This window comes from Sitophilus oryzae, unplaced genomic scaffold, assembly GCF_002938485.1.
Source record: "Sitophilus oryzae breed Bouriz unplaced genomic scaffold, Soryzae_2.0 scaffold_942_pilon_pilon, whole genome shotgun sequence".
Taxonomy (NCBI): Eukaryota; Metazoa; Arthropoda; class Insecta; order Coleoptera; family Curculionidae; genus Sitophilus; species Sitophilus oryzae.
The window spans coordinates 2,859,652-2,885,380 of NW_022147575.1; the positions used below are offsets into that span (position 1 = coordinate 2,859,652).

Here is a 25,729-nt window from a genome sequence, read left to right on the forward strand (position 1 = left end):
CTAAATACAATAAATACCTTGTATAGTTTTGATTTTAGGACATTTCTTATATTTTTAATATTTTTTAACAAATGCTGAAATAGTTATTTATGGTATGTGCTAAAAGAGGGAATTTTATTTTGTGAGAAGGGAAGCTTGGGACACGACGCCGAAATAAAATCACTTTTAGCACACATATCATACACTATTTTTTCTACAAACAAGTTTATGCTCGTATATATCAAGGTATTATTACTTTTTACGTTAATGAATAATTCATAATAATATGTCATTCTGAAATCAAATTAATTATGAAGTTTATGGTTGCTAGGGTAATTGTTATCGCTTCAGTGTTAAAAGTAAATCACGTGACTTACTTTTAGCACCAGTGCTAAAAGTAAATGACTTTTACCATCCTTGACATAATGTCACATTTTAGGCACTGACAGCATGCGTTAAAAATTACATTTTTACTGACGTTTGTAGAAAAAATAATAATATATATTAATCTTTGAAACTAACAAAACAAATAATTTTTTTTATTTGTTTTGAGGATTATGGAAAGTGATCAGAAAAGAAACCAAAAATGCAATAATATACAGGGTGTGCCATTTAAAAAAAAATCCCGATCCACTTACACTCTTTTGAACCTAAAATAAATTCTGGTACATATTTTAGGTGTGTATATCTAAACAAAATTCCTAAGTTTTTTTATTATAAGAGCTACAGGTGCCTGACGCACTGTTACAGGACCCTGTATACTTGACAAAATATTAAATATATCACAATAAAAAACACTTAGCCCATTAATAGTTTCGTCGGTCCTAACAATTTTAGCATATGTTGAATAATATTTTAGCTGGTTACAAGTACATATTTAAGCGTAAATGATGTAAGTGTTTAAGTGGTTTCCTAAATATATAGTAATTGAACGATAATTTATTTGTTTTTCTCATAGAATAGGCGTAGAATTATTTCTGCGTCAACCAAAATTAAGACTCTGTGAGTTTTTGGTCGAACAGATACACACCCAGACCTTCACCGACTCTTTTCAGGTTGGTCACGTGGTCTGCGATTTCCTTGATGGCGTCCACTTGCTCCTGAAGGTAGTTGGTCTCCAAAAAGTCGCACAAATTCACGTCCATATGGCCCGAGGCAACGCTATGCAGGTTTAGTAGGCTCTATAAGTTGAAAAGATACGTAAATTAAATACAAACTAACAAAAATTACTTTATTACATATTTTATACATTTCGGGCACACATGAAGGTTAACCGCAACCTATAAAGACACCCTTAGTTGTAACGAAATGCGCGTTCAGAGTCCCAATTTAAACTAGTGCAGTGATGGGATAACTCGAGCGAAAACTCGCTCGAGTAGGTACTCGGTTATTGAAGTAACCGACATCGCTCGATTATGAACGAGCGATGCAAGTGACGAGTTACGAGCGACGAAAGCGATCCTAGAATGAAATAAATTGAAATCCGATTTTAATGTGACATACTCGATAAAAAGCCGAGCGAATTTTCTACATACATTGCAGGTAGCAAATTTATAGGACGCCGTATATATATACGGATAAATATATATTTATCCGTTGCGTATCTGAGTGACAAAATTTTACGACCTATATCGACAATGGTTTGAAATAAACTAAATCAAGCGAATCGCTCGTCGCTCTGTCTTTTTTTTACTCATAAGAAGGTAAATAAAATAAAAATATAATATGCAGGGTATCCCATTTAAAGAAACATAAGATTTGGTAATGTTTATTGCATCTTGGCTTTGAATAAACTGCAGTGATATATTTTTTCTTACTTCGTTTACTGTTTTCTCCAGTTCTAAGGCGGCGTGCATGGCCTCTATGGACGTGCCCCATTCTTGTTTATTTGGGGCTGAGATCTCGGTAAGAATGATCCTGCCTCCTCTCTTGTTCATGTACTCCATCAGTTTGTAGGCGTGCTCCCTCTCCTCTTCGGAGGCTTCTTTGAAGTATTTGTAGTGGCCTTGTAAGGCTACGTCGTCCCTGTTGAAATAGAAGGCCTGAAAAAATATTTTTTAGTGTTTAATATGTCTCAAACTTTGAATAAAAAGATTAAGAAAGGAGCACATATCAAAATTCTGGTTCATCAGTGCCGTTCTAATTTTATTCAAAACATGTAATAATATTATGTAGGGTAAACTAAGAATTTGTTGTAGGTTTTCAATAAAATGTTGGTATTAAAATTGTCATAAAATAATAAATATACAGGGTGGTCCGAACTGTATTCCGGAAACTTCGGCAGCTTATTTTGCAGATAAAAATAAGTAAAAAAGTTCGTATAAATGTATGTTCAAAAATACTTAGTTTCTGAGATACAGGGTGTAGACATTAAATTTTTATTTCGATTTTGGTTTGGTTAGTTTTTGTACCTATAGTTAATATTTGGATGAAAATTAGAGGTCTGGAAGTTTTTTTGACATGGGAAATTTGATTTTGATGTTAATATGGCTCCTACTTGTAGCCTACAGTATAGCTCCTACTTTTTTTTTTAGAATTTTTAGATATCTATCATATAGTATCTATCATAACATTATATTTATCATATATTACCTTTGAATTTTTTCCAGACAAACCTCTAATTTGTCCCTGATACACCCAGGGTTCCTGGGCTAGTACCATTGCATAATGATTTTTCTCAAAGAGTCTTGCTATTGTAGCGGAAGACCCTTTTGCATGGTGCAGGTTTATTTGGGATATCCCATGCATGGGGGGGGGGGAGGAAGAAAGGATGTTGGGTTTAGAGGTAAGCTCCCGACCCTTGTTAAAGGAGGTGGTAGCTTGAGTGCTACTAGCGCAGGACGGTCTCGCGCAAGTGTCAGCCACCTCTCCTGTAGTTTTCTTTGGGGGGTTTGACCCCTTGGAACTTTCATTGTTCCTGTTCCCAGTGTCGCTAGGGGGTTTCCCCACAGCTTCTCCGATGGTGTTTTTACTGTTATTTCTGGATCTCATAGTGTTCCCACGAGTCGCTAGGGATAGTCAGTCCACTTCTACAGAGCCCCGCATGTAGAAGTAAGGGGTAAATACAATGGGGTGCCCCTGATGCCCCAAGGTTGAGACCAGTAATGGCTAGTCCTCTATCTAGCCACGCATCCCTTTGACCTGGCCCCGCCATCGTAGGATTTAGGTTTTGGTGAGGTTGTCTCCTCTTGGTCCAGGCGGTTAAGCTAAGACCCCCCACACCCCTCTACCCGCGAGACATGCCCACAGACAGTAGAAGGTGCCTGGTTTAAATGTCTTGGTGCAATTCCCTGGCCACTACAGCCAGAGACAAGACAATGAGTGAGATGCTTCTTGGACCGAGCCAAAGTGCTAGAGGAGATTCTGCCAGCACCTGACAAGGAGCTTCCCCACCAACGACAAGGTCTTGCATCTCCTGAACAAGAACTGGTTTGAAGGCCAGTATTCAGATTATAACTTTCCATCCATACCTGTATAAAACTGAGTAAAAAAATATTCATTTAAGATGTTTTTTACACAAAAAAAGGTCTCTCGGTAAAAATCGCTACTCGTAATGGTTCTCGAGATATTTGGAATCGAACTTATCAATACCTCTCATCATTGACAGAAACATGTTGACTAAATAGTTACTAGACTGAAATCATAATTTTGAAAATGATGATTAAACAATTTCGTCATTATTTTTTCTTAGAAAGATTTATGATGAATTTAAAAAAATAAAAATTTCCCAAATTTATTATTTCAGTCAAATAACTATCATAGATAACATAATCATTTTATCCGTGTAACTATTTGGGTTCACAACGTGTTTATTTTTTATCTACAGGGTGAGTTTCCTACGATGTTCTCTATGGGGATCTCGGGAACTACTGGAGATAGAGAGTCGGTTAAATGGGGAAAGAATTGCAGTTTTGTGGGGTCATAAATATGCGCCTTTCAGATTTTTGAAAAAGTTCATGGCTTACTAGATATTTCGAAAAATACAAATTTCGGCTATTTTAAAAATTGTCCCTAATTCCATTATAATCTATTTTAGACAAAAAGTGTTCAGATAAAAGTTGTAGATAATCACATTCCTAATGAGTTTGTGTTCTCCGATTTTTTCTAAAGCCTGTCATTTTTGACTTATTACACAAACATATGTTTTTTTTTAATGGAAACCATAGTTGGCCATGACTTCATAAAAAGCGCCATTTTTTAAGCTTTTCAGTGATATAAGCTATAATATGTTTCTTTCACAAAATTACTGAGTTATAGCCAATTCTTATCTTTCTTGACTAATTTCACTTGGTTAGCCATGGAAACAAGTTCAATTGTGTTGCTCTCAGAAATGTGAAATTGTCACATCCAATCTTTTTAAATTAAAATAAACTAAAAATGTAAATAAAATTTCAAATGAAGGAAAGCGTGTTGGATTATTGGTTTAACTTTTCTTGGCTATACAGTTTCGAGGACACTGTTACGTTTTTCGTCGGTTCCGTGTGGCTAGAAAGTCACAATTTATTTAAAACTAATTAACAAAAACAATAACGATAAAAGACTTAAAGAACTATTTACAAACGATTTATAACTAGATAAGAATTTATTTTTGAATTTTAGCGCGTCAACTGCACTCGTTTATTTATAACTGCCCTCTCTAGGCCACAGCCGCTTTTATACATGGCTTTTATACCGACAGCTAAAGATCTCTAGAATAGTCCATAGATCGTTAGGTGCATAGAGAAGGTTTCGATTGTTCTGGTATGTACTACTCCATTCTAGTGAAACTCGATTCTTCTCGAATCTTCGAATGAATCATTACGGTGTCTATTCTTTAATGCGATGTTAAGGTCATCCGAGGCGGGCCATATAGCTAGGTTAGGTCGAGTCCACACCGGTCCGCAACAATACGTTGACCAGTGAAAGTTACTTACGTTTTTTAGAGAACGGTTTTCAATGGTGTTCTAATTTTGTTATGATTTATTACTTATAAAAAGATAAAATATATTATTAAACGGCTCTTTACAATTTGCATTAAACAAACTAAAACTTAAAAAAATAATATCACTATAAGTTATTTTAGAAAATTTTCAAAAAATCCGCAATTGTTTTGAGTAAATTGCATCTCTTTAAAACTGAATTTTTAGCTATTCTCACAGAACGACCGGTTGACTTAATTAAACTTCTCCTGTTCCGCTTCTTCGAGTGCCTCTTTCAATTCATAAGTTCTTTTGTAAACCTTGTTGTTAACCATACCGCATAAAAAATCTAAAATGGATAGGTCAAGTGACCGAGGGGACCTATGCAATTGGTCCACCTTTTTCTATCCGTGAGTCTACATAATTATGATATAAATAATTTTTAACATTTCTTTCATTGTGGGGAGGGGGGGGTTGGTGTGTCATAATGAAAGTCATGTTGAAAACACTCTTAATGCGCGAGTATCTAAATTTAAGTTTTCTAACATGTCTTGAAAACCTTTCTCTAAAAAACGTAAATGTTCACCGGTCAGCGGTCAACGTATCTTCGAAACTGTATGGCCAAGAAAAGTTGAACCAATAATCCTACATCCTACACGCTTTTCTTCATTTGAAAAACTCTTATTTACAATTTTTGTTTATTTTAATTTACAAAGATTGAATGTGACAATTTCATATTTCTGAGAGCAACGACGATTGAGCTTTTGTTTCCATGGCTAACTAAATGAAATTAGTCAAGAAAGATAAGAATTAGCTATAACTCAGTAATTTTGTGAAAGAAACATATTATAGCTTATATCGCTGAACAGCTTAAAAAATGGCACTTTTTATGAAGTCATGGCCAACTATGGTTTCCATTTAAAAAAACATATGTTTGTGTCATATGCGAAAAATGACAGGCTTTAGAAAAAATCGGAGAACACAGTCTCATTAGGGATGTGATTATCTACAACTTTTATCTGAAAACCTTTTGTCTAAAATAAATTGTAATGGAATTAGGGACAATTTTTAAAATAGCCAAAATTTGTTTTTTTCGAAATATCTAGTAAGCCATGAACTTTTTCAAAAATCTGAAAGGCGTATATTTATGACCCCACAAAACTGCATTTCTTTCCCCATTTAACCGACTCTCTATCTCAAGTAGTTTCCGAGATACCCATAGAGAACATCGTAGGAAACTCACCCTGTAGATAAAAAATAAACACGTTGTGAACCCAAATAGTTACACAGATAACATGATTATGTTACCTATGATAGTTATTTGACTGAAATAATAAATTTGGGAGTTAAGAGACATTTTTTACGTAAAAAGTCACGGAATTGTATATTTTTTTACTCAGTAGTTTTATACAAGTACGGACGAAAGTTATTAGTCTTCAAATCTCTTCAAACCATTTAAAAAAATATGTAAAAGTCAAAATCAAATTTCTCATGTCAAAAAATTCCAATTTTCATCAAAATATTGACGTTACTTCAGAAATTATTTGGAAAAAATCGAAATAAAAATGAGACTTCTACACCCTGTATCTCCGAAACTAAGCCGGGGGCCTACCCCATTTTAGGACATACATTTTTCCAATATATGATGAAGAATTTTATATACCTACATATATTCACAGCTTTAGGTAGGTAGGTATTATAAGGGTATTATAGATACTAAAAATACATTTGGACCAAAATAAAATGATGATGTATGAACATTTATGTTATATATTATTTTGTCATGGATAGACATTTTAGAGAACTTGACGCCGTTTTTACGATCATACGGTATTTTTATAAGGTCTATTTATTTTAGAAATTAGTCATTAATATTTTCCTTAATAGCTTCCTTAATTTTTCCTGGCAGGAAAATTTTAATTATATTTATTAATAGTCACACCTAATAAAATATTTTATTATTTTCTCAAGGATCACATAGATAAACACAAGTAACAGTGGATGTTGACTTGTATTTTGTATTGTTGATTATAGAAGAATATACAGGGTTGTTCACCACATACGACACGGAGTATTGTAGCTAAACGATTAGATTTTTACAAATTTTTTAGATCGTAAGTTTTGGGTTCGTTGAAGGACTATTAGAGCTACAATTTAAAATTATTTTTACAAAATACAGAGTGTCCCAAATAAGTAAAAAATATTATAGTTGTATTTTTTTAAATGGAACATCCTATATATTATTCTATTTTTGGATTCTACGATTGAATTAAAGGTAAATTTGATTAAGGTTTATCACACTTAAATCTTACCGTTTTTGAGATATTTTCAATTTTATGAAATTGCAGTAAAAATTTTAAGGGTTCATTTCTCCAAGAGTATCAAAGTTTTTAATACTAAATATTTACTGAAGATATTTATTTATCGGATATTGTGTTGCAGTAATTAAAATTTTACTACCTTATACAGAGTGTCCAAAAATTTATATTAAATAATAACTTGCTTTAAACGGCAATAGATTGTCTAATTTAAATGGAGCACTCTATATATTTTACGTAAATCAGATGCACAATGTAATTGTCTGTGAAATTGTAATATACCATTTTTTACCCATCTCTTCAAGTTTTCGTATAAAATGCATTTTCTTATAATTTAGACTTCATTTATTACTATACCTATGGAATTGAGATTTTAGCTTATTTTTAAAGATGTAACAAATTTTAAAAGGATACGGATACTAATATTGTTGCTATAGTTCGCTTATTTAATTAAAAAAATAAAAAAACTGTTTAAATATTTTTTGTTAAAGAGGACCAATTAATATGAGCCCAGTATTCATTATAACTAACCAAAACTACATTAATTGACTGTTTACGTTGATTAATAATAATTGCTCCAAATCCAAAAAAGTGAATTTTGTGTGTGTATTAGACAGTGTGGTAAAAAGTAACACTTTATAAATTGTATTTCATTTTTTGACGAATGCTTATTTATAAAAACAGAGACGTTCATTTTTATAACTTATTATTATATTGATTTCTGAGCCAAATCCATATTTATTTAGAATAGCTTATTAATTAAAACAATTTAAAAGTATGTAATTAACTAAAATTTTTGGTGTTTTTGGTCGGAAATAATGGTGGGCTATTTAATTGGTATACTCTTTTACAAAGATTTTAATAGTTATTTTATATGCCAATGGGCCTGCAATATTTACCACCTGTATATTTTGTACATATATAGTGCTATAAAAAAAATTGAAATGTCAATATTCCATAGGTATATTGATAAATGAGGTCTAAATTATAAGGAAACGCATTTTCTACGAAAACTTGAAGAGATGGGTAAAAATGGTATAATACAATTTAATAGACAATTACATTATGCATCTGATTCACGTAAAATATATAAGGTGTTCCATTTAAATTTAACAAGTTATAGCCGTTTAAAGCTAGTAATTATTTAATAGAAATTTTTGGACACTCTGTATAAGGTAGTAAAATGTTTATTATTGCAACACAATATCTGATCAGTAAATAATCTTCAGTAAATGTTTAGTATTAAAAACTTTGATACCTTTGGAGAAATGCAGCCTTAAAATTTTTACTGCAATTTCCTAAAATTGAAAATATTTCAAACCGGTAAGGTTTAAGTGTGATAAACCTTACCGGGTTGCGTAATCAAATTTACCTTTATTTCAATCGTAGAATCCAAAAATAGGATAATATATAGTGTGTGATTATCCATTTAAAAAAATACAACTATAATATTTCTTACTTATTTGGGACACTCTGTATCTTGTAAAAATAATTTTAAATTGTAGCTCTAATAGTCCTTCAACGAACCCAAAACTTAAAATTTGTAAAAAGTATAAACAAGGATTATTCCATTTTTTAATTATGTTACTATTTTCAATGATCGATATTTTTGATGGCTCTGCCCTGTATAACCTGTTATAATATGTCCTCGAATATAGAACAGATGCATCTCTAATAATATTTTTCTATTAAATTATAAGGCTGATTGATTTTATGGTAATGGGAACACATGATAGTTCAATGTCGAATAAATAGATTCTAATTATACATAAATACCGTATGACCGAAAAACACCGCGTCCAGATCCCATATAATTTTACATATAAAATGACAGCGATCTTCATTTCATAGCCATCTCTGACGCGGTTTTTTTTTCGATCATATTGTATACCCGGTGTGTCCCAAAAGTGTCTCACCCCTATAACTTTTTTATTCTTTCACATAAAAAAACGAGATTTGGTACATTACATCTGCTGGATCTGTGTCTATGAAAGGAATGCGGACAAAAAACATTTAAATAAACAGCAATATATTTTATACGTCGATTTGACGAGTGCGTCACCGCAAATCGCTCCGCCCACTCATTTTATTGGCTACTTGCAAATTTGTTGAATTTTTATTGATGGGACGCGTCGTCTATTTTTTACAAAAAACATCGAGAGAATATCGTTTCCCCTCTCACGGATACCCCGTAGCTACAGAACGGACAGACGTACTGTACCTATGTTAGTATATGACATAAATTAGGATTGATTGACGTATTTATTTGTTTTTGGTCACTTCGCCTGTTTCACCGGAAATGACTATAACTTTTGATTTTTAAATGGCAGCCTCGGCATTTTTTACTTTATTCGATAGAAAATGACACTCTGAATAGAATGGCATATCTTTCATATGTCAATTTTTGACATTTTCTCATATGGTTTATTTGAAATTGTAACATGCGGTTCAAAACGACAATTTGACTCGAAATACGAAGTGCGTGGTACAAATTATTCGTAAAAAATGCTTTTTCCAAATATGCTAATGAGCCACTCTCGTTCCATTTGAATAAAATGAGATGTGATTAAAAATGATGATATTACATCTTCTAACCGGCCAGGATAAGATACGAAAAACTTTCGATGATCAAATCTATTTTTCCAAGGCTTCTTGATCAAAAATTATTGTTTTTAACACAGCCACTCTAAATTAAAATTTGAATATGATTTTTTAAACGTTTTTTCAGAGTGTCATTTTTGTATTGAATAAATTTAAAAAAAACGTGCCATTTAAAAATCAGACCTCAGTGCGGAACTCAGAACTCGAATGGCCAGATGCTACGTCTTCTCTGTGTTACTATGGATGTGAGAGCTGGACACTGGATTCGCAGACCGAAAAGAGAATAGAAGCCTTCGAAATGTATCTATACAGACAGATGCTGCGAATATCATGGGTACAAAGGATCACTAACGATGAAGTACTCCAGCGCATGCAGAAACAAAAAGAGATACCGAACACCATCAAGGAAAGAAAAATGCATTACCTGGGTCATGTGATGAGAGGTGGTAGATACGAAATACTACGCCTCATAATAGAGGGCAAAGTGCAAGGGAAAAGATCAGTAGGATCGCCAACCTTCGGCAGGAGAGGGCGTGATAAGAAGAAGAAGTATTTAAAAATCAAAAGTTGTAGTAATTTCCGGTGAAACAGGAAGTGACAGAAAACAACTGAATTCGTCAATAAATCTTAATTTATGTCATATACTAACATACAAAATCTTGTTTTTTTTTCTGAAAAAAATAAAAAAGTTACAGGGGTAAGCCACTTTTGAGACGCACCTGGTATTTGTGTTCTATACACAACGTTTTTTCTTTTAAGATTAAATTAATAAAATGTCTATCTTTTTCTCTAGACACACTTTCTATTCATACTGTCCTCTATATTTATTTATACCGTATGGTCGAGAGAAAAAGCGGCGTCCAGGTGGCTTGAAAATGAAAATCGATGACATTCCTCATATATTTGAGAAGATCGCTGTCATTTTATATGTATATTTATATGGGAAATGTCATCGTTCGTCATTTCCCAGCCAGCTGGACGCCGTTTTTTTTTTCGATCGTACGGTATTACGAAGTGCGAATTATGGCAAAGTTACGCAATTTTATAGCCAAGAATTTTAATACCGTATGATCGAAAAAAAAAACGGCTGGGAAATGACGATCGATGACATTTCCCATATAAAATGACAGCGATCTTCATTTCATAGCCATCACTGACGCCGTTTTTTCTCGATCATACGGTATTTCCTGTGTTTATTTGAAAAGATATTTTAGGCTTTAAATTAATAAGCGCGGAAAAAGTCTAGAATTTAAAAAAAGTATTTTTTTTTAAAAAAATAATAAAATAGAAATCAATTTATTTCAGTTTACTATAAAATTTTCGCATAGCATTGAAACAAAAAATATTGTATGAAAATTTAGTATTATGTTTCCCTTGTGCACAGACAAAACAACAAAAGCATGGACTTACCAGAGACAAATACGAATAACTCGCGAACAGTTCCATATTAATTTGCTTATTAATAGCATCCTCGCAGTCTTTGTGAAAATTCTGCCTTACTTGAGAAGCTGTCATTTTGCTCCAGTTGAATTACAATATGTTTCACAAGATCCGGACAGGAAAACACGACCATTCACAACAAATTGCGATCAGCTGAAAGCACCGGCAGACAGACTGAAAAAAACACAAGGAAATGCGCGTAGGGGAAGCCGGCGCCTGGCGGACAGTGCGGCGTCGCTGACCAGTGGCGTAGGTTAAGTTTTTTTTGTGATAAAAGATTAACTTCATTTGCTTGAGAGAATGGTTACTTTATGAAGTCTTTCCATGATAATATATGAGTTATATTTTGCATATGGGGTTGGTGCATTTCAGTTGTTTTTTTTCTTGCGTATTAAATTCTTATAACTAAGTTCTAATTATAATCTAAGTATAATATTTTTACCACAGGTAATTACAGATATTTCTAAATTATAGAACATTTAAAAATATAACTAAAATAAATGGTTGTAAGTGAACAACTGTTTACATCTAATGCGAAAAGAGCGCTCAGTCTTTTAGATGTTTTGGTGTTACTTTCATTAATAGCTAACTACATAAAATATACAGATGTATTTAGTTTCTTTTTTGGATATGAATATAAATATCTTTTTAAGTTGAATTTAAGTAATACTTATTGGTAACTAGTTCTGAAGAAAGGATTAATTATATCAAAAACGAAATGCTAATTCTATTGTAAGGGGCTGAAAATAAAACCCTGTATATTTATTTACGTGTTTACAAAAACTTTTTTTTGATTTTTTAAGCTTTACAAAGAATAGAGTATTAAATTAATATGCTATTAAAGACAAAATAGTATAATTAAATTTTTTACAAACCATTTTTTGTTTATTACAGCCAATTTAAGTACGCTCTGAATACATAATTCAATTTTCTGAATTCAAAACGTCACTTATATACTTAGAAAACCATATTGAACAAAAATAATTTAAAAAAATACATACATAGTATCCATACATAGTTGATACATAGTAAGTTGAAATAAATTAAATAATTATTTTTTGTCACTTTTCGCGTTTTCGGAATCACTGTGCGCCGTCATGTTGATCGCATTAAAATAATATTGAAATCGTTATTTTGTCATAATATTTTAGTTATTTTTTATACAAGACGATAAAATGGTATTTTATCGTCGACCGAAAAGATTAATTCACTAGCGATGAAATCGCGAGTGAATTAATCTTTTACTTATACTTGAATTAATTTCAAGAAAAAATATTGTGCTGGGTTGGCGTTGGTTTCTATGTAATCTGACAAATAAATAAAACTGCGTTTTAATAATAAGCGTTTTAGTTGTCAGTTTTGAGTCAATATTTTTTAATTCTCTTTCGTGTCGATTGCTGATTGAATTGGAGCCAGAAATGGCTCAAAACGAAATAAGTAAATTACCAACAGATATTAAGGCTGAGAGGTAACAAACGCCATATCCAAACTACTTCCATTTAAATCCTGAATAACTTATGAAAAAGAATTCAAACATTTTCAAAAATGGAAGCAATTAAAAAACGTGCCAGAAGAAATAAAGCTTTTAACCTATCGTCGCTGTTAAAATATCATTTAATCTACCCTTGCGGTTAAAGTACTATGTTATCTACTATTTTTGATAGATATAAGACAATTTTAAAAACACTCAGGTACGAGGTTTGTGTGATAACATGCTGTAAAGGGTAGTAAAACATAAGTGAAAATTGTGTTGTGACAATTTCAAATGTTAATAAAATTGCTGAAACGCGTAAAGGAGATCGTTATGAAGGCGTTGTTGGGAGCAATAACATTCAATAATTCAACTTTGCCGGATATTCAACTCTTCCGAAGCAATATTTTTATAGCTTCATATAGTTTCTCACGCCGATTTGATCAAAAGCAAAAATGGATTCAAGCAGTTTCGAATAAACAAGTGAGTAAACAAAGTGCCCATTATATAATAAAAAAAAATAAATAGACATATACTATGAGAGGATAAAATATAATTTAAATTCTCCATACCAACGAGAAATTGTCCACTGATGTTAAGGTACATTCAGGCTGAGAGCGTCGAGCGTCGCGTCGCGCTTGCGTTGCGTCCGCGTGTCGAAATGGAATCAATTCACTTAACTTAAATTAGACCGTTCAGGCAGTTCGAAAACAGAAGCCAACTCGGCAAGGCTTTTTTTGAGACAACAGTTTTCGAAAATTGTCAATAAAGTTAACTGAAGATGACAGTTTTTTTAACAGACATTTTTCAATATGCAAAATATAAAAGAAAACCCTTGTACAGTACATCTGCTGGATCTGTGTCTATGAAAGGAATGCGGACAAAAAACATTTAAATAAACAACAATATATTTTATTCGTCGACTTGACGAGTACGTCACCACAAATCGCTCCGCCCACTCATTTTATTGGCTACTTGCAAATTTGTCGTTTGTATTCATGAGACGCGTCGTCTAATTTTTTACGAAAAACATCGAGAGAATATCGTTTCCCCTCTCACGGATACCTCGTAGCTATAGAACGGACAGACGTACTGTATAGCTAAACAGATAACACAGAAACTGGTTAAGTCTATATAGGTTCCCTCTCTAAGTATATTATATATTATAGTGTCAACAAATACAAAACAAATACAAAACCGCAAACATAATCATGCTACGCTACTGTATAGTTAATAAGCGATAAATTAGTCTAATAACCAGACTTAACAACAAGCTGTGTGCAAGCTTTTAAATAGTAGTGTATGCCAAGGAATGGAATTTTTATAACTTTTATAAAATATATCAGGAACATCGTTATTGGCAGTTGGCAGTTTATTTATAATCAATAATACCGTATGATCGAACAAAAACGGCGTCAGCGATGGCTATGAAATGAAGATCGCTGCCAATTTTATATGGGAAATATCATCGATCGTCATTTCCTAGCCAACTGGACGCCGTTTTTATTTGATCATACGGTATTTCTCCAACACTTTTAGTTCCTCCCATTATAATTATACTCCTAAAGTACAAAAAAATAGAAAAAAAAATGAATTCTGGCTTAATCTAAAACTAAATTTATTTATTTATGATTTTTATTGTAATCGTTGGATACTAAAATTGTGCAATGGCAATAAGGAATGTGTCTTTTTTTATTTATAATTACCCAACAAAAATAACAAGACACAAAATAAATCCACAACTTAAAAAAGAAACAAATAAATTAAGGGTTGATATTAAAACATCTTTTTTGGGTCATTTTATCTTCCATATCAGTAATTAAATAAAAACTTTTTAAAATATATAGATGTTATATTATATATAATAATATTTATATTGTTAATAAGGAAATTATTAAAATATTATTTATTCAGAAAATTTTCAAATTTATAAAATGTATATAAAAAGAATGGCCATCTATTGAAAATATTGCGAACTAATCCTTCTACAATATAGGAAATCTATAATTTTAGAGTGATGCTACAGTTAGACCATCGATAGATGTCGCAAGTAGTATTTAAAATTTATTAAAATTCAATCAAAATTTAGAAAAAAAACTTGTTAAAGCATAGAGTAGGCTAACGATAAAGTTCATAAACTCGTGTTTGTTTGAGACCCTTGATTATAGATGATATTTGAGACCTTTGAGAACATGTTAAATAAAAAAGATTTAGGGAATGGTAAGAAAAACCAATTAAAATTATTTTTTAGTACATATATAGAGTGATATAGATATAGCATATAATTTTTAAACGTAAAGAACCATCTATATTTTTTTTACTTTTAAACTCTACCTAACATTCTATAACTTTTTATATTTATACACCTACAACAAGTAGTTTTTGTAATATTTCAATTTATTTTACAAATATGTTATTATAGATTTCAGGAAGTTGGAGTACACACTTTTGGTAGGAGAGTTTTCTAGAAATGAACAAAAAGATATTAAAGATATTTTAGTTAGATGCTACAAGGTGGTTCAAAATAATTTTATGAATTCCGAATATTTCATAAATATAAAAATCATACTATTTTATGTGACAAACCCTATAGGTCTGTTTTTTTTTATTGATTTTACTGTACCATTCAATTCCAATTTTTTATATGATATACCTCGTTTGTATTTTTTGCTATTTATTCCCAGTTTTACAATTTTTATCCCTCGCTATTTAATTATAAGCGATACTAATTATACTCTTAGTTACGCAATCGAGGGCGCGATTTTTAAATTTATTGTTACCAACCATGGACATATTTGGCGCCAGGCTGACTAACTGGAGTTTAAATTTCCCGCTGGGGATTCAGGTGGTAGTTCTGCTGTAAAAAATGTCAAGGTGCCATATTTATTTATTTATTTCCTGACATTGTCATTCGTTTTGACACTTTAGTTTTGTATTACGAGTTATTTTATCCTTTAAAAGTAAGTTTTATAGTATACTTTAAGCTTAAACATTTTTACAAGCAGACCTAGCAGTCGAACATTGATCTTTTTAGAACCTCTTTTGGTGCAAAGTGTACAAAACAGCTTAATAGCCGTTGCAAAAAATTCATCGCAACCTTTTTAGATTATTTTGAACGGGAAAGTGGTAGTAAGCCTCTTATGTTCTTTAAGTGGTGATAAGGAGGTGAGCTTTGTTGATATAAATAATAAGTGTTTATATATTTATAATTAATTTATTTTTGTTTCCTAAAATAATTTTGATTAAAAGAAAATATGTAAAAGTGGGCAACGCTGTGCCGGTTAAGCTTAATCACGTGACTAAAAGTTTATTTGGTATGATCACAGACTAACTTAGAATTAAAAAAAATAAAAAAATAAAAATAACTGAAACACTTAAACTAATTAAGTATATTAGTTTGTGGTGTGATCTGTATATGGTGAAGTAAGGATGTATAAATAAAACTCAATGCGTACGAATTGTTTTCTTTAATGAAAATAATGTACACGTTATTGCCTATTTGTATTATTTATTTATTGCCTGTATTTTACACACTGGAAACAAAATTCTTAACATCGTCAACTTACTATAAACTGAACCAATACAAAATTCTGATTTTGAATCCATATCTTTTTCATTCATGTTTTCATTCAAGGTAGAAATTGATTTGTTTTTTTTTCTCCTTTTTGTCATCTATTACATACACAATTACATTAGTTTTGTATACTTGTTTTGCATATCTTAAGTTATAACACGTATGTATACTACACACATATACCTACTTGGATCACCTATATTCTAATAAAAGATTTTTACAAAGAAAAATACATCATTAATTTAATCGTAAAAATCTTTTATTATCTAATTATTACAAAATTATTTTTTCGACATACAGATATTTTTAAAATATACGATTCTAAAATTACACATTGATATGACTTTTTAAAGACTATGTCCACAGACTAACATTATATATCTTACAGCATTACAGATATGTAGTATGTTTTTACATGTGTTTAAAAAAACCTTCTGTGAACATTATTTTGTACAGTTTTTATACACATTCCTAGGATATTTTTTTATACAAAATCATTTCCATTTTTCCTTTAGAAAAATCAAATTGATTCGTAAAAAAATCTGTAAATATATGTGTGCGAAAAAAATATTTTTTATTTGATAATTTTGGGAAATTGGAACATTTAAAATACATTTATCTCGATGTCAGTCTCTAACTTTTTTATACACTTACGTATACAGCTATTAACTACTCTTTAATGATATTATTGTTATCGTTAATATCAACAATTAAATTTATAGGAACTTTATAATGCTTCTACTTGGTCCTCTTTGATTGAAAAAAGACCTACTAGACGTTTTAAATTATTTACACAAAACTTTTCATTCAACAAATCATGACAGTATAACAACCAAAATCCGTCAAATCTCTCGTTTTTACTACAAAGATTTTTTTGAAATGCATTATTTACAGACTTTGACAATAGTAAAATCGACAAGTGACAAAAACTAAGAACTTAATATTGTGAGACCCTGTAGACAGATAAATGTCACTTGTCAATTTTTAACAAAAAAAAAATGGAAAACATACAACGACACAAAAGAAAAATATTGTAAACATTTAAATTGTTTATTTTTTTACATTAATATACAAGCAATATAAAAAAAATAATAAGTAGATATATAAGATTAAATTATAGGTTTGTACATTATATAAGAGATATATAAAATTATATTATAAAATATGTTACAAAAGGTGAGGGGGTCGGAACATACACAAGATTTGTAGATAGAGTTGATAAATTAATATTAAATAAATATATAGGGTGGATTCTTAAATCTAAGCTCACCTATTCGTTTAAATGTTCTGTTTATATCGCGGTTTTATTGAAACTACTGTAGGAATAATGGTAGAGTATAATATAAGTGCCATTAACGGCATTTTAACGTCGGTTTTTTAGTCAAAAAAGAAAACAGTCAATGAGGATATTCTAAATATCGGAATTTTAATCAGACATTTTTATAATGTTCATTGAAATCACATAAACTTTATTCATTAGAGATTAGTTATTCATTAAAGGTCATGAGAGTTCTCTATGTGACAAAGATATTCTGAGACATTTTTAATGAACCTTTAGCCCCAAAAAATTATACATATAGACTCCGATGCAAAAAAAACGCAACGGAGAATATTTTGGTTAAATTTAGTGTTATATTTTTGTTATTTTTAACCCTATTTTCATGAATTTTTTAGCAAGCTGTATATAATTATATCAACTTTAAAATTCGTAAACTCAGTTTGTTTTAAACTTTAGTATTTGGCATATTATACAGTGTTAATCGAGGGGTTGTTTTCTTTCTTAAATTTGAAACACACTGTGCAATAATTTCGTATGTGAATTTTCGTAAAATAAAATTTTACGGTCTCCTGAGTATTTTGTTTTATGGATCATGTCAATGCATGCCTTGGGTAATTTTTAAGAGCGAAATGAACTTGCAACCAACAATTTGCAATTTTTTCAATTATCATTTCTTCTTGAAGTTATTTTTTAGTATGACAATGCGGCTTTGGTGATTATTGTTAACTATATACTACTATGCTAACTATATACTACTATGAACTATGTTCGACGTTTGGGAAATGCCTGGCAAAATAAGGTCACGAAGCGGTACCAGCTTCATTAAATGAACTTCGCTTGGTCCTTAAAGAAGAATGGTAAAACATAACGAAATATGAGATATGCAGCCTCAATGACAATATGAACGTACCTATACAGGTAGTTATAGTATCCAAGGGAGGTTATACAAATTAGTATTAGGGTAATTTTTACATTCTTTTTTCTGCTTGTATGACGATGATGTTTTCTTTAATATCGTTAGTTCTGTTATTGTTATTAATGTTTATTAAAACCCAGGCTGTATCGTTAGTCTTTAACGTTTTTCTTTAACGTTACGACAATAGTCACCAAAACCATCTCGTCATATTAAAAAATTACATCAAAATGTAATGATAACTGAAAAAATTGCAAATTATTCGTGATCAGTTCATTTCGCTCTTAAAAATTAACCAAGGAATTTATTGACATGATTCAAAAAACAAAATGCTCAGGAGACATGGTTTTGATCGTAAAATTATATTTTTGGAAAATTTACACACGAAATTATTGCACAGGGTGTTTTATTTTAAACTTAGGGTAAAAAACAACCCCTCGATTCACCCTGTATAATATACCAAATACTAGAGTTAATAAAAAAACTGAGTTTACGAATTAAAGTTGATATAATTATATGCAGTTTACTAAAAAATTCATGAAAATAGGGCTAAAAATAACAAAAATATAATACTTTAAATTTGACCAAAAAGTTCTCCATCTTCAATATTTTATTATAAATACTACACTTCTCAGATAATATTTAGATCATGTGCAAAACGTCAATGTAGACGCTAGTCGACAGTTACCTATATTTAGAATATTCATCAATTATTAAACAAAATAATTTAAAATGACGTTAACGAAACTTGAGAATACTGCGATAAAGAATGGCGTTGTAGTTTTATAAAGACGCGCATGTGTCTTGTGAAGGAACTCTTCATCAACTTCACGGAAGACTATTCGTTACGTAACCTCAAAAAAAAATCGTTTTTTTTTTGAGTGAGCACAAAACACTGCTTCCTGCTTCTACGATCATTGCACTGATAAATATCTCGACTATTCCAACGTATCTGTCTATATCTTTGGATAAAACACCTTCCTAGACCACTAATCCATAAAATGATCAGCGAAAAAATTAACGTGGGGTCATTCCTGCTTTACCATCACGTTCGGATTGAAGCTCTGATGGCTCGAGGTCACCAGAGACAAGGGACTACTAGCTAAGTTATTCGCTAGGGCGTATATTGGAGTCGTACCGTTTCCTATCGAACAAGGAGAGCCCATAGCTGCCGGGGGTGGGTTAATCCTCTTTTCTTTTTGTCTCCTGTTACAAAACCAAACTCTTACAACTTCCTTTTCCATGCATAAGCTATCTGCCAACATCGATATTTCTTCGGATGTCGGTTTGGGGTTTTGAAGGAAAGCCTTTTCGAGGGCTACCCTCACGCTGGTTTCTATAGAAGTGCGCTTCTTTCTTCTTCTGCCAATGGTTTCGGGTGTTGTCAGAGGATTGCTCAGGGCTCCGGGGTTTGTTAAGGTACTGTCAGCGTCTTCGAGCCATTTTTGGAGGAGGGGTTTCAGCTTGCACATGTTTTTGAAGCTGAGGTTGAGGGCCTCGAACCTGGAGATTGTTGTTTGGGAGAAGTCGTTGCCGTAGAGTTTGCCCATCGCCAGTCCAACGTCTCCTTGAGTGAAACCTGAAAGAAGGAAATTATCATTGAAGATGTTTATGGTATGAGGGAAAAAAAGTATAAAAAAATATCGAATTTGTTGATTCGACAAATTCAAAAGTATTGTCAAATACCAGTAAAAGTCAAAGAAATATCCAAACAAGCCAATTTTGAATTACATATTGACTAGTAAGTCAAAGTAGCCGTACGAGTTTTCAATAAAAAACTGAAACATTTAAATTAAAGTAAATTACTTAAAACTTTTGGCATGAGTGCTAAAAGTATATTACCGTTGATTGAAAGAATTGGGAAGATACGCAACCTATATAATGGGCAAATTCGTGACATGGATGATTTGATTTCCCCTTACGACTCAAGCGCTGTACCGTGGAGCCTCTACTCGTTCTGCGATCAACGCATAAGATACTCATTTGCTCTAATTCGGTTAGCAAAGATATATCGAAGACGGTGTGGAACCGAAAGCGACAGTGTTGCCATATTGAAATGTGTAATATCTGTAATAAATTTCGACGAAAATATGTTTGGATGAAAAATCCGCGTTTATGTATTGAAAATTTATTCGTTCGTTTTTTTTCATTTCATATATTGAAAGCACCCGTTACAAGTTATAATTCTCATATATGTAAACTAATCATGATTAAATACAAATCGTTATCAGTATCTAAAGTATCAATATTTAATAAGTTAATAGATTCTGAGAAAAGTATTCGTAATTGAAAAAATATATATTTTAATCAGAAAATTGCAAAGAAATCAATTTCATGATATGTTTGTGACTAATTTCAGAGAAAATAAATATCTACTTAAAATTTTAATAAAATTGATTGTTGATATAAACATTTAAAATTTAGATGACTATTTTTTTGCTTCCTTGTATGATTTAATATAAATAATTTATTTGTTTCTCATAGATTATTTATGATTTCTGACAAAAAAAGTGACAAAACTTTTTTTTTGTATTCTACTGCTAACTCTTTTTCATGCACTGGAATTTTTTCTTTTGATATCAAAATTATGTAGGCCGTTTAATGCCTATTAAAAGTTGACCTCCTTGATGAGATAAACGCAATTTTATTTAACCACAATAATTAATAAAATAACAATAAAATTAAAAAATTATATATTTTACCTAATTTATTATTAAATACTATAACTATTAGTTATTATTACTATTAGTCCAACCTACAGCCATTTCAAATAAAAAAAATAATGGTATTTAAGATAATTACAAAAAAACTAATTTTAAAAAGTTTTAACATCCTGTAACTCTAAAACTATGCATTTCCATGTTCATAGGAACTTTTTTCATATTTTTTGATGAGCAATCAATAAGTATTTATTTAAAACTTTCTCAAGTTAATTAAATTGATATTTTTTAAAGGTTGCTGTTAGATCGGATCAAGGCAAATTAATAAAATTGCGTTTATCTCACCAAGGAGGCCGAAGTCGACCAAATATCAAGAGACAGCTTTTATTCAGCATTAAACTGTTTACACTCTTTCGTTAACAAGAGAAAAAAAAGTCAGTGGCGCACGTAGTTTTTTTAAAAAAATATTCCAGTGATAACCCATATGCACGTCCATGGTTGAATATATCGCATTTATAGTAACTTTTATACTCAAAATTTTATTCTAAACGCTAAAAGTACTTGGAAGAAAATTATAATAAATCGAAAAAATATTAAGACTTTCACACTCTATAGTTACGAAACAAAGCAGAATCGGACCTATGTTGATATGAAAAATAAATCTTATCGTTACGTGAGGAATCTCCCCACGAGACATGGCACATGTTTTTTGAAACACCCTGTATAAACCTTTAAAATACATGAAAATTTTACGGTGCCCGTTTTGCGTGCCCCCCGTGACTGTATATTCAGACTCTTTCAGACTCGGTCAATATAATTTCGGTTTTTATAAAACTAGAAATAAATGCCGTACCTAATTTTATCCTCCTCTGCTTAAAAGTCTTCGCAAACTGTTCCAACTCCTCCAAATCTGTTGTTTCTTCAGGACTGGGCTCCATCAGCCTAGATGGTGTCTTCAGATGTTGCGGTGTCAGTCCTCCGGAACTCGGAGTGCTGGGAGTGAGTAAACTGGCGGGAATGTTGTGCCCGTTATTTGGAGGTGTTGTTTGATTTTGGCCCATGCCCTGCGAGAGTTGTGTGTTGGGAGGAATGGAAGTATTGAGCTGGTGAGGAGAATGTTGTTGGTGGGGAGATGATTGCTGATGGTGGCTTTGTTGTTGCTGTTGTTGGGCTTTTTGGAGTTGCTGAAGTTGTTGAGCAGCTTGTGCTATTTGATGGACCTAAAATACGAGAAAAAATTGCTATTACTTCCATTAATTGTAGATAATTTTATACATGCCAACATCGAACTATGGGATATCAATTATTGTTTTTCATGTTTTATGTTGCAGGCAATGTTAAAAGTGTTATTTAATTCTTTTAGATATTTTATATTGTAATTACTTGACAGCTGCCTTTTTAAGGATTTTAAAAGCAGTTCCTTAAGAGTCCATTTCACTAGTCCGAAAAAGAAGAAAAAAATAAGCGTTCGGCATTTAACTTTTTATGTAAAACTGGCTAGGTATTTTTACACAAATGAAGAAAGAAATTAAAAATAAAGGATTATACTATAATCGTATTGTAGCACATTTTTAGACAACTTCTTTATTTTTAAGATTTTGATGGTCAAACATCAACAAAATATTCCTTATGTTTGGACTAAATTTTCTCGAAAATATAGACACAATTTAAAATTCCGTGACAATAAGGAAATAGTTTGAAGTTTTGTGATTACAGTGATATATAATTTATATGGTTTTGTAACAAATTGGTCACTATTTTATGGCAAATGCTGAAGCTCTGCAAACCTTAATCAAGCCTTAATCAAAACACGTGTGTTTGGAATTTTGGGTGTGGCTTAACAGGACAGGACTGGGCTAAGCCTTAGGCAGATTTCTGAAATATAATATATATTTCCTTCGCCCGATCCCTGAGAGCGACCCGAACAGTACAGCGTAATAGACTCTTAAGTAAGGGAAAACAATTATTTAGTTATACATTATATAAAAGATCAACTCAATTTATAACTCTTATAATAACTTATTTTAATTTCATTTTAAAACCAAACAATGCTAGTTTAGTTCATAAATTAAACTTTTCCCAGAATCGTGCCATAAATTATTTCTTTGTAAAGTATAAACAATATTCTCCTAATTAATGTCAATTCGAGTCTGTTCTTATCTAATATAATTGTGCTCATAAGTGGGAAATTTTATATTTTTCATTTTTAGTACTAAACTTGTATCAATACAGATATTGTTTTATTGACCCACATTACTAAGTCCGCCTTAATATTTGATAAACATGTTGATATTTAATAAGCACTTTATCTCTAACATCGTAATAAATTGAAAATTTATTTTAAATCGATTATGTCTGAACGTTTATGTGTGTTTGTGTTTGTAGTGTAGACTGAAAGTGTATATATAAACATGCACTAAAAAAAGATCTAAGAAAAAGTGCATCATATACACGTACATTGAGAAAAATACATTCTTAATTTAGACAATAAACAACGATATAAAATATATTCACAACACAGTCGAAAACATTACCCACGAAAGTAGATATAGTATAAAATGATTTAACTCAGTGAAAACACACCTGCATTGAATGTGGATTTCTAGTCGATATACTTGATCTATGAAACCCTTGTAGAAATCCCTTAAAATTCAAAGTATTCTCGTGTTATTTTAAGAAACTCTTATACATTTAAGTAAAATCAAATCTTACCTGATTCTGTAAAAAGAATTGTGCTTGTGGATTTAAAGGTTGCCCGCTGGCTTGCTGAAGCATTGCCAATTGTAGACTTTGGGGGTTCTGAAACGCTTGCAAGCTACTCAACATTTGAAGGGGGTTGCCAAAAATGCTGCCTAATCCACCCAAGGCTGCCAAGGCTGAATTCACCCCCGAATTTGAGTTATTGAGTTGGGATGGTGAGGGTATTCGAGGTTGTTCAGGATGGCCCGTAACCTGTAAAGAAAAAAATTAGAAATATTAATAAGAAATATTTTAATGTAACTGGTAAAAATACATCATCGAATATGAAGACACAAAATTTAATTATTGACGTGAAACTTCTTCAGGCGCGTTGGGAGTAAAAATTCAAGGCCGTGACACAAGAGCTAGCGTCAGGAAAAAGTGGTAACGGCAGTATTGCCACAGCTACCCCATTCGGTGTTGCCAAACGCGGCTAATAAAATAACTATAATAAACTTGATACTGCACCTGTGTACCAGTATCCTATAGTTGTGTGCTAGAAAGTAAATTTTCATGCATATTTTCATCGATGGGTTTGTAGCTTGTCTAGGTAAAGCATCTAGCTCAATTGCCAGCTTAGAATTAGAATTATTAGAGTTAAGCAACTCGCATTTTCATTGGAGGACACTTGTCATATTTATTTGAAACCAATAATCAACGAGAATATTTCTATAATTTAACAGAATTACTCTAACCCACTATAAATACGAATTGTTGGTTAGGTTCAAATTTTTTTCTCTTCTTAAATAAATTTAAACACATTATTAGGCATTTGCATAAAAGTATGTATCTTGGGTTGTATTCCACAAAATTTGCAGGCTATAGAGAAAACAGAAAATGTATAGATTACAGAAATTAATTGAAATTAATATTTATATTAAAACATAATTACATTATGTCCCTTTTTCAAGGGACCAAACAAGTCATTCAAATCCATTCATTTTAATAGATGTTAGTAAGAAGTTTCACTTCAAATATACGCACATAGTGCACACACTTTATTTTTATAGTTTTTGACATAACCCGCTCATTAAAGTATTTATAGTCATTAGTTACATATAAAAATCTCAAAGTCTTCGAAATATTTAAATTTTCTGTTATTTTTAACAGAACGTCAACGGTTTCTTGTAGACGTATCTGTTTTAAAAAAGTAAAGTGTTCTCGAATAGTTGAATTTAAATATTTTAAATAGTTTTTTTCTTTAATAGTTTTTGCCTCCGACGACGGAAAGAGATAAACTTTCCGAAACTTTAAGCATTTTTTTCTTTGTTAGGCAAATTTGTATAACTGCAAACATAACTTCTGACAAGTAGTGTCCATTTGGGTTTAACGCAGAAGTGTTACAATATAACAAAAAATAACTATTTTATTTTGTAGATGTTCTTGCAGTGCACTGGCGAAATACCCATATAGGATTTTTTTGGAGAGATAAATCCGCCACATAGGTATAGACATTTTTTATTTAAATTTTATTTAGCTTCAAAACTACAGATCAATTTGTATAAAGTTGTTTATACCTAAATAATAGAGTGTACTTGAACTTGAGGTAATACAATTCCGTCTGTAGCATATCAGTAGTACGTGAATAGTGATTGTTTTCGACAAATTATATAAATAAAATAATTATCTTTATAGTAAACAAAAATTTAAATAGATGTGATTTAAATAATTTCCGATAATTCATATCTACATTACAAGTAGAAATCAACAGATACATTTTTATTAAAATAATAATCAAACGTATATATCATTAACGATACCATAAAAAGGCACTTAAAGCCAATTTTAAAAGTATATACATAAGTAACGAAGCATATCAGACCCGATTAATATTTTGAATAGTATTTCTTCCTTTTT

General features: G+C 31.2%; 2 protein-coding genes across 2 annotated transcripts in view; both read right to left on the reverse strand.

Moving 5' to 3' along the window:
* Positions 1 to 746: 746 nt before the first annotated feature.
* On the reverse strand, positions 747 to 11,426 carry LOC115891035 (soma ferritin-like). Its single transcript, XM_030911428.1, has 3 exons — positions 11,207 to 11,426; positions 1,797 to 2,021; positions 747 to 1,160 (listed from the first exon to the last, which is right to left on the reverse strand). The coding sequence occupies exons 1-3, from the start codon at positions 11,309 to 11,311 to the stop codon at positions 972 to 974; spliced, it is 519 nt and encodes a 172-aa protein (XP_030767288.1). The 5' UTR covers positions 11,312 to 11,426; the 3' UTR covers positions 747 to 971.
* A 7,570-nt stretch (positions 11,427 to 18,996) lies between these two features.
* LOC115891036 (POU domain protein 2-like) overlaps positions 18,997 to 25,729 on the reverse strand; it is a 175,903-nt gene continuing 169,170 nt past the window's right edge. The window contains exons 6-8 of the mRNA XM_030911429.1: positions 23,846 to 24,085; positions 21,987 to 22,353; positions 18,997 to 20,052 (exon numbers count right to left, since the gene is read on the reverse strand). Coding sequence (XP_030767289.1) covers positions 19,502 to 20,052; positions 21,987 to 22,353; positions 23,846 to 24,085 — 1,158 coding nt within the window. The 3' untranslated portion in view covers positions 18,997 to 19,501. The remainder of the gene's footprint in view (positions 20,053 to 21,986; positions 22,354 to 23,845; positions 24,086 to 25,729) is intronic.